Source organism: Rhinoraja longicauda, chromosome 18, assembly GCF_053455715.1.
Source record: "Rhinoraja longicauda isolate Sanriku21f chromosome 18, sRhiLon1.1, whole genome shotgun sequence".
NCBI classification, from domain to species: Eukaryota; Metazoa; Chordata; class Chondrichthyes; order Rajiformes; family Arhynchobatidae; genus Rhinoraja; species Rhinoraja longicauda.
In genome coordinates, this window is record NC_135970.1 from 14,382,082 (window position 1) to 14,392,226 (window position 10,145).

General features: G+C 46.0%; 2 protein-coding genes across 2 annotated transcripts in view; one reads left to right on the plus strand and one right to left on the minus strand.

Moving 5' to 3' along the window:
* The window catches only part of ighmbp2 (immunoglobulin mu DNA binding protein 2), a 62,503-nt gene extending 60,569 nt beyond the window's left edge, over positions 1-1,934 (minus strand). The window contains exon 1 of the mRNA XM_078415138.1: positions 1,772-1,934. The gene's annotated coding sequence lies outside the window, so the exon portion shown is untranslated. The remainder of the gene's footprint in view (positions 1-1,771) is intronic.
* On the plus strand, positions 1,809-10,145 carry mrpl21 (mitochondrial ribosomal protein L21). The gene is made up of 7 exons (XM_078415139.1): positions 1,809-1,952; positions 2,777-2,837; positions 4,211-4,296; positions 4,519-4,682; positions 5,422-5,474; positions 5,913-6,016; positions 7,411-10,145. The coding sequence occupies exons 1-7, from the start codon at positions 1,871-1,873 to the stop codon at positions 7,473-7,475; spliced, it is 615 nt and encodes a 204-aa protein (XP_078271265.1). The 5' UTR covers positions 1,809-1,870; the 3' UTR covers positions 7,476-10,145.

The following is a 10,145-nucleotide window of genomic DNA, read 5'->3' on the forward strand; positions in this document are numbered from 1 at the left end:
CCCCGTTCCTGCCTTCTCCCCATACCCGCTGACTCCGCTATCCTTAAGAGCTCCATCTAGTTCTCTCTTGAATGCATTCAGAGACTTGGCCTCCACTGCCTTCTGAGGCAGTGAATCCCACAGATAAAATGAGATCTCCGTTTGGCATCTCATCCCGTTAGGCGGTATTCCTGACAGGGTATCGGACCATAGGTGATAGAGCAGTAGGCCCTCAGTGACAGGGTATCGGCACCCCAGTGACAGGAGATGGGCCCCTCAGTGACATGAGATGGCCCCCTCAGTGACAGGAGATGGGCCTCTCAGTGACAGGAGATGGGCCCCTCAGTGACAGGGTATCGGACCCTCGGTGATAGAGCAGTAGGCCCTCAGTGACAAGGTATCGGCCCCTCAGTGACAGCAGATGGGCCCCTCAGTGACAGGGTATTGGACCCTCGGTGATAGAGCAGTAGGCTCTCAGTGACAGGGTATCGGCCCCTCAGTGACAGGAGATGGGCCCCCCAGTGACAGGAGATGGCCCACTCAGTGACAGGAGATGGGCCCCTCAGTGACAGCAGATGGGCCTCAGTAACAGGAGATGGGCCCCTCAGTGACAGCAGATGGGCCCCTCAGTGACAGCAGATGGGCCTCTCAGTGACAGGAGATGGGCCCCTCAGTGACAGGAGATGGGCCTCTCAGTGACAGGAGATGGGCCCCTCAGTGACAGGGTATCGGACCCTCGGTGATTGAGCAGTAGGCCCTCAGTGACAGGAGATGGGCCCCTCAGTGACAGGAGATGGGCCCCTCAGTGACAGGAGATGGGCCCCTCAGTGACAGGAGATGGGCCCCTCAGTGACAGGAGATGGGCCCCTCTGACAGGAGATGGGCCCCTCAGTGACAGGAGATGGGCCCCTCTGACAGGAGATGGGCCCCTCAGTGACAGGAGATGGGCCCCCTCAGTGACAGGAGATGGGCCCCTCAGTGACAGGAGATGGGCCCCTCAGTGACAAGAGATGGGCCCCTCAGTGACAGGGTATCGGCCCCTCAGTGACAGGAGATGGGCCCCTCAATGACAGCAGATGGGCCCCTCAGTGACAGGAGATGGGCCCCTCAGTGACAGGAGGTCGGACCCTCAGTGACAGGAGATGGGCCCCTCAGTGACAGGGTATCGGACCCTCGGTAATAGAGCAGTAGGCCCTCAGTGACAGGGTATGGGCCCCTCAGTGACAGGAGATGGGCCTCGCAGTGACAAGAGGTGGGCCCCTCAGTGACAAGGTATGGGCCCCTCAGTGACAGGGTATGGGCCCCTCAGTGACAGGAGATGGGCCTCGCAGTGACAAGAGATGGGCCCCTCAGTGACAAGGTATTGGCCCCTCAGTGACAAGGTATTGGCCCCTCAGTGACAGGGTATTGGCCCCTCAGTGACAGGAGATGAGCCCTTCAGTGACAGGAGATGGGCCTCGCAGTGACAAGAGATGGGCCCCTCAGTGACAAAGTATTGGCCCCCTCAGTGACAGGGTATCGGACCCTCGGTGATAGAGCAGTAGGCCCTCAGTGACAGGGTATTGGCCCCTCAGTGACAGGGTATCGGACCCTCGGTGATAGAGCAGTAGGCCCTCAGTGACAGCAGATGGGCCCCTCGGTGATAGAGCAGCGGCCGGAGTTAGTGCGGGGCTTGGTCGCACCGCCCTCACCCCCAGAGACCGAGGGGCGAGCACTGGGTGAAACGACTGACTAAGGCGAGGGCACCATCAAATCCTGCACCCGTGCATCACACATTAGCATCCACACTTACCGCGGCCTCCTCCCCCGGTCCCGGCCGCCGTCGCCGCTGTCCGTCCCTTATTCCGTCCCCCCGCGGGAGGGAGTTCCCGCACGGACCCGCGCCGGGAAGATGGCGGCGGTGACGGCAGTGACGGGCTGCGGGAGGTTGCTCGGCAACTGGAGCTGGAACTGGTGTCGGGTCCGGGCCGCCGGTGAGCTGAGGGGGTGGGGAGGAAGGCGAGGGGGGGTGGAAGTGAAGGGTCGGGGTGATGGAGAGGTGGGTGGGCCAGAAGGAATATTCCAGCTGACCCATCCACCTCTCCCATCATCACCCCGACCCTCTCGCCTCGCCAACTGCCAACCCCTCGCTGGCGCAGTAGACTTGATGGGCCGAATGGCCCCGTTCTACTCCGAATTAGGCCATTCGGCCCATCAAGTCTACTCCGCCAGGCAGGCAGTGAGGGTTGAGGTGGAAGGTTTGGCAGGGATGGTTGTGGTGGGATGGTGGACAGAGGGAAAGGTGAAGGGGGGTTGAGGTGGAGTGATGAAGAGGGGAGCAGGGAGAATTGGGGCAGGAATGGATGGGATGGTTGATGGATAGATGACTTGCAGGGAGGGTTGGAGTGGGATGACAGAGGGTTGGGAATGAAGTGATGGAGAGGACATTGGGGTGGGATGATGAATCAGCATGATTAAATCCCCTTTTGTACGCTATAGCCCCAGAAAGCAAAAGACTCCATAATGTGGCTGTAAACTGTATAATAGCTTGTTTTATGCACACAAAATATTTAAATCCCCTTTGTACGCTATAGCCCCAGAAAGCAAAAGACTCCATATGTGGCTGTAAACTGTATAATAGCTTGTTTTATGCACACAAAATATTTTAACGTGCGGAATTTTAGAACATTTACAGAATATGACTTTGATCATGGAATACATGGAATAGGTGTGATTTATTTTCAAAATGTATATAAATTGTTTATGTCCTGTTTTGATGTGAAGCTTGTGACGTGTAACAAATAAATTGTTTCCGTAGTGTCATCACTGGCATTCACTGCAAGACATCAGAGTTCTCAAAATAATACAATTAAACCAAGGTAAATGGAGAGTTGACATAAAATTGTTAAATATGGTTAATATTTTTGCACTCCCTATCAAACAGAGAGTATCAGCAAGAGAAATTATGCTTTTAACTTTATTTTTGTGTGGTAAGGCCTGAATTTTTTTAAAAAGAGGGTGGCCTAATAGTCATTGGGAAATTATTGGCTCGGTCTACACCACAAAGTATTTTACCAGTACACAAATCTGAGGAAAACGTAATGTCAGTGATACAACTTCATAATTTCTTCAGATGTTTGTGTCACTCAGATTTCTCCATTGATAACCTCCAAAGCATTACTTTCATAGTTCCTTGCATTTTCAAACCAATTTCAAACCAATTTGTTAGGCCGCCAGTATAGACTTTGCAGTGGAGTTCAATTTATTTTTCTATTTTCTGGTTCCTGACATGCTAGGAGCCAACAGTTTACATTTAACCATTAACTTAATAACAAGGAAATATTTTCAGCTTGTAACACAAAACAATGGAGGATTTTCATTCATTGGCAGTCTGAAGAAGGGTACTGTCCTGAAACGGGAACTGTCCATTCCTTCCCCAGATGCTTCCTGACCCACTGAGTTCCTGTAACACTTTATGTGTTGCTTTTGAATTTGTTTTTTTTACATACTTACGGTCATCTTCAATTTCCAGTCTGATAAGTTGTGCAAGAACTAACATTGATACTTTATATAAACACTTGCAGATATATATCTGAGACAAAAGGCCATTATCAGTGATACAGTGCAGAGATAAGTAAACAGAGGAAAACTCTATGGTCATGGTTGCCATGTTGCACAGGTTCGAAGCATACTCCTGTATTCTTTATCTTTGTTGTTCAGTATCGCATCAGAACGTTTGTGACAGGATAACAGGAGTTAGATTGTAACTGATTCAAGAAATTCAGTCCTAACATTACCCAAAAGAGAGAAGTGGGAAACATATTTTCATTTCGTACATTCAAAAACCAACAAGAGTTAACGACTGAACAGGTTTGAAATGTTCAGGCATGGATGCAGAGTTGTTGCACTTTGTTCCCGACAGAATTTTATTGGAGTCTCGACCCCAAATATTAATTTTGGACAATCCTTAATATTGTTTCTGTAGATGTAACCTCTTTAAAAGAAAACATGCATAACTGCATTGTTTAAATGAGAGAAGCTAAGGAGCTAATTTATGATTTTTGAATGATTATCTGCGTGGATGTTACTGCACAATATTTTTAGGTGCAAAATTGCCTTGAATGTATTTGTTAAACTATAAACCATTTTTAAAAGCTTCAGTGTAGTGCTCCAGTACATAACCAGAACTTTACATGTGATAATAACAAACAATGAGACTTGATATAATTTCATTTTAAATCAAATCTGACAGAAAAGAAGCGGTAACATCATTATCAAAACCACCATGGCCTGAGATCAAATTGCCAGATCCTATAGAAGAGGCAAAACATCACCTAGGTAAGATTTGAAGTTATATACATTGTCCTGTCCAGGCATCATCTCATTACATCAAATTTCTATGATTCTATAATACAATCATCATTCCTGTAAAGCACTTGAGGCTTAAATATTGTATTGTCTACCTCTGCTAGAGCAATACTAGATTATAACTTTGACATTTATTTCTATTGAAGAATCTGGTTCTGCTCATTGAGACAATTAGTTTTATTTTGTTTGCAGAGGTTGTACAAAATGTTAAGGAGTTGATCACTGCAGGAGCATACGGCAGACTGTTTGCAGTTGTACACTTTGCAAGTAGACAATGGAAAGTAACCAATGAAGATTTGATTCAAATAGAAAATCACATTGAAGCAGACTGTGGAGACAGGATCAGACTAGAAAAGGTAAGGGGCAAAGAGTCATACAACATGGAAACAGGTCTTTCGGCCCAATTCGTCTGTGCTGACCAAGATGCCCATCCACGCACGCCCCATTTGCCCATGTTTGAACCATGTCCCTTTTAAAGATTTCCCATCCAAGTATCTGTCCAAATGTCCCTTATATAGAGTCATGGAGTCATACAGTATGGAAACTGGCCCTTCAGCCCAACTTGCCCACACTGACCAATATGCCCCATCTACACAAGTCCCACCTGCCCACGCTTGGCCCATAACCCTCTAAATGATCCTATCCTTGTACCTATCCAATTGTCTCTTAAGTCTTGTTATTGTACCTGTTTCAACCACTTGTAGCTTGTTCCATATACATACAACCCTCTGTATGTAAATGTTGCCTCCCAGGTTCCTATTAAATCTTTCCCTCTCACCTTAATCTACGCCCTGTTTAGATTTCCCAACCCTGAGAAAAAGACCGTGTACATTTATCTTGCCTTCGCTGCTCATGATTTTATACAACTTGGTAAGATCACCTCTCAGTCTCCAACGCTCCAAGGAACAAAGTCCTAGCCTGCCCACGGTTGTGAGACAGTGAGTGAAATTATGGAAGTGAACTGTCTACCTGTTCAGCTGGAAGGTTTCGTCATGTTGGATTGGGAGCTCTGATCTTAAACAATCCCCAACATGTCAGAAAGAAATGCATGATTAGAAATATTGACATAGTCCTTGGTTTCCTTGCTTTATGCAGGTTCTGTTGGTTGGTGGGGATGATTTCACTCTCATCGGAAGACCACTTCTTGGGTAAGGTTTAATTTACAAATCAAAGGATTCTCTCGTAGTCTAAAATCAATCTTATTTGAGCTATGGAGACAAAATAACGTTTGAAATGCATTCAGCAAGAGCTGAGTTATCACATTAGCTTAAATATGATCATCTCACTTGCATTGGCTTAAAATCACTTTCAGGTTTAGTTATCAAGCCTGACTGATGGAGGTTCCCCAAGCAAGCTTTCCTAATAAATGTTGAGTCGAGATTGTGCCAATTCCGTGCTCTGGGCTGCTAGTTAACTTCCGTGTGCTTTGTAAGAAATCAATTTGTTGTCATTCATAACAATACAACATATGATGTGACTTTACAATGTCATTGAGAACCAAATGCAATCTAATATACAGTTTGTAAAGGCACTGATGATATTTTAGTTAGTCGAAGGCACTTTAACAATGCAAGTTGTTGTTTCAGGCGAGACCTTGTACGAGTAGAGGCAACGGTCATTGAGAAGACGGAATCATGGCCTAGAATACACTTCAGATTCAAAAAGAGGAAGCGTTACCGTAGGAAAAATAGTAAGTTAGATTGCCGGTATTTTAATAATGTAAACAAGCAATTTGCTTATGGCCCGCTGAGTTACTCCAGCTTTTTGTGCTTATATATTACAATTAGATTATTGTTTTATCAAAACTTCTTCGCAGGTTGTGTGGCAAACATTAGTGTACTATTTAGATCTGCTGCTTGTGTCACCTCTGCTGCATTCAAGAGTATGGAAACTCTGACCTTTGCATGTAGTTCTTTACAAAGCCGTTTCTTATGGGCTTCATTCGCATTTGTTAGAGCGTGGTAGCATATACATTGTAACCACTCAGCTTCAGAACTTGTCATTAGCCTTAGTCCAAGCGTGGCCAAATCAATCTGTAATCTATGTGTGTGAGAACATTTGACCATCATTGAGCTTTAGTTAAATTGAAGTCAATCAAGGAAAAAAAGCCGCCTAGAGGAAGGTGATTTGAGGTTATTAGATATCAGTCAACCCAGCCTCAGTGAATTGCAGGTTGCAATGTCCTGAGCCGTAGGCCCAATAATCATTGCTTCTTAAAGGACCTCTCGTTCATCATAAGGTTGGAACTGGAGGTCACAAAGTGCTGGAGTAACTTAGCAGGTCAGGCAGCATCTCTGGAGAACGTGGATAGGCAACATTTCAAGTTCACACCCTTCTTCTGTCCTGACCCGAAGTCACCTTTCATGTTCTCTAGAGATGCTGCCTGACCTGCTGAGTTACTCCAGCACTTTGTGTCCTTTTCTGGAAACCAGCATCTGCAGTTCCTTGTTTCTACATTGGAACTCGAAGTGTTGGCTAATGATTGCACAATGTTGTATTCCATTTGCAACTTCTCAGCACATGAACCAGTCCGTGTCCATTATCTAGATAGTGTCCCAGCAAGGCATTTCCTAACCTCATTTCTAATCTATCTTAAGTCCATTTATCTTCATGAATATATTAATCTTTCCTCATGAATTTTTTTAATTAGAACTATAATCCTAATATAACAGTAATTTTCTGTAAATATAAATTGATTGGATTGATACAGCATGGGAACAGGCCCTTCAGCCTACCGAATATATGCTGACCATCATTCACCACCTTCACAACAGTTCCATGTTATCCCACTTTCTCATCCACTCTCTATACACTAGAGGCAATCTACAGAGGTCAATTAATCTACAAACGCACACATTTTTGCAAAGTGAGAGGAAATCAGAGTACCGTGAGATAAAACCCACACGGAGAATGTGCAAATCCCACACAGACGGCACGCTAATTCAGGATCGAACCTGGGTTACTGCCGCTGTGAGGCAGCAGGTCTACCAGCTGAGCCACTGTGCCACCATTAACATTTCTTCAACTTTTTCACTTCAGTGTTTGCGGTTTCATTTAAACATGATTTTCTTTGCTTTTTTGTAGTAAATATTCAACCTCAGACGGTGCTCAGAATCAACACAATCGAAGTTGCTCCAGCTCTGTCTTAGGAGCGCTGGCAGTTGAGACCCACGAGGGTTAAAAGAAGCCATCTTATGAATCCATAGATCCAAATGCATGGACAGCATTCCCAGGAACACGCAGTGATTCGGTGTTATGCCATATTTTGAATTGTTTCCATTGGAGGTTGGTGCTTGAAGTCTTCCTGGATTTGATAAATCAGTTACATCTCCCAATAAAATAACATAAAACACGTGAAAAAAAATATTTTTATGAGATCTGATTCCACACGTCCTCTTGAAATGTTCTTAAGGATTTGGCCCAACAGGTGGAGTCGGAGGGGTGTGTGGAGCACATGTCACTGTGTCAATGAGTCTGGGACAGCAGGGAATAAAGCCAAGCAGACGCCATCAATAATTAAGAGCAACAAACAGTATGCTGGAGGAACATCTGTGCATGGAAAACAATTTCAGTTGCCCAAACTATTCTAATTGACAAGGCAGAATCCCCCAGCGTAGAAAGGAAGGAGAAAGCAAAACTGACATGAACTCTTCCTTCCTTAAGTGGGTCCCACCCAGTTGAAATCAGATTGTTTGCTGCTCTAGAATTCAACATCTGCAGTCTATTGTATCTCCAATAATTGTTCTAGAGAACAAAACAGTTCACTTAGAGTGCCCCGTACAGAGTTGCCCCGTTACAGAAAGGATGTGGAGACTTTGGAAAGGATGCAAAGGAAGTTTACCAGAATGATGCCTAGATTAGGGGGCATTAGCCATAAGAAGTTGGACCGACTTGGACTGTTTTCTCTGGAACACCGGAGGTTGAGGGGAGATCTGATAGAAGTATCGACATTTCAAGAATCAAGAGTGTTTTATTGTCAACTAGCCGGGCGTGGACCCATCGGGCCCAAATCTCTCCTGCAGGCCCAGCAACCCTCTGTGCAAACCTCTCGTGAGGCCAGCAGCAGGAGAGCTCTCCTCATCCGCCATTTCCCCCCCCCCCCCCTTATTGGCCACTACTCCCGTCACTCGTGCGGGTCCCACCCCCCTCCAAGCAGCAACCCTCCCCCAACTGTGCACGCGTGGATGCGGTGGCCATCTTACGTAGGTATGAAAGTTTTTTAAGTAATCGGCGGCCATCTTACGTAAGTATAAAGTTTAAAAAGTGATTTTCAAATCTCTCCTGGCAACCCTCAATGCAAACCTCTCCTGTGGGCGCGGCAACCCCCGTTGGGTGAAAGCCTCTCCTGCGGGCCCGGCCACAGTCCCCCAATTGACGATCCGTGCACCCGTTGGCAGCCAGGAAGTGTCCCCTGGGGCCGTGGGCGGGCGAGGGGGGACAGGAAAGGGGAGAGGGAGCCACTCACCTCGGCCCCGGGCGGCCAGAGGTGTATTCCAGAGTGAGCTGTGGACCCGTTGGGTGGAAACCTCTCCTGCAGCGGTAGCTCGGTGGCCACGGCCATCTTGTTTGACCCTCTGCCACCGCGCTGCACCACGGGAGGAGGTTCAGGCGTGGGGCGCGCCGGGACGGGCGCCGGTCCCCCCGGCGGGGGGGGAGGAAGCACATTTGTTAAAGTTTCAGCTCGACGGCTCAGCAGCCTCCTCCCCCGCGCCCCCCCCCCCCCCCCATTGGCCGCCATTCCCGTCACTCAGGCGGTTCTTGCCCCCGGCGGCCATCTCGGGCTCCACCTCCCCCCCATTGGCAGCCACTCCCGTCACTTGGGTGGGTCCCCTTGTGACGTCAAACGCGGCTGACGGCCAGGGTTGAATGGAAGAGTTCATTTACACACTTTAAAATGTCAATAACTTTTAAAATATAACACCAATTTGAATGAAACTTCATCCAGCCCACCCCAGAACAATGATGAGTACGGTGAGCATAAAATTATGCGCTATCGTGTACCGTTGTGGCTGCATTTCCGGATCAATGGACAGAAACAAATGGCGGCCATGCCTAAATGCAACCAACTTGTGTAAACACTACAGAGTAGTTATAGGGGTGAGTGCAGGAATGAATGAATTACTAATTTACTGTGGACAAAAACAATGAGAAGATTGTAATGATATTTTGGTTATGTGATTCTCATTGATGAATTCATCTACATTTAGTCTTGGAGGGAGTTTAAGGTTTAAAATACCAGTTCTTTAACAATGTTTTAATATTTTTTAATATTTGTTTGCTATTTTTTACGTAAAATGACTTTAACATGATCAGATCTCTAAACAAACCTATTAAAATAAACAAATCCAGGGGGAATATTTTTACTACTATTCAATCTAACAAACACTGTTGAAAATAAAAGTACTTGCATTTATTTGGTCCTTGCTGCATCAATGTGAAGATTGCAAGAGCCAAGCAACAAATGAGACGGCATTACAGAACAATCTTATGAAAACGATATATTTTTGCAGTATTGATTAAGGGAATAGTGTTGGCTAGTCACTGCTGCACAATATGAAGAGATCTTTTAGATCTCCCACAAGAGAACAATAATGTTTATTTAATTCTGTATTACAGTACCAAGTTCGTTTTCGGTCACCAGGCTAGATTATTCGTGTGTGGAAGGTGACTTAGCATTGAGGATTGGAAGCGCTGCAATCAAGTTTCTAGTTTTATTGTCAAACCTGGGCTTTGAACCAGATGAGAGAGTTCAAATCCATCATGGCAACTGGAGAATTTAAAATTCAAGTTAATCATCTAGATCAAGTATTAATTACTAG

Coding starts and splice junctions, on each gene's coding strand:
- mrpl21 (XM_078415139.1), top strand. CDS start 1,871: ATGGCGGCGGTGACGGCAGTGACGGGCTGCGGGAGGTTGCTCGGCAAC. Junction 4,297..4,518: donor AGAGGCAAAACATCACCTAG/GTAAGATTTGAA, acceptor TTTTGTTTGCAG/AGGTTGTACAAAATGTTAAG. Junction 5,475..5,912: donor ATCGGAAGACCACTTCTTGG/GTAAGGTTTAAT, acceptor TTGTTGTTTCAG/GCGAGACCTTGTACGAGTAG.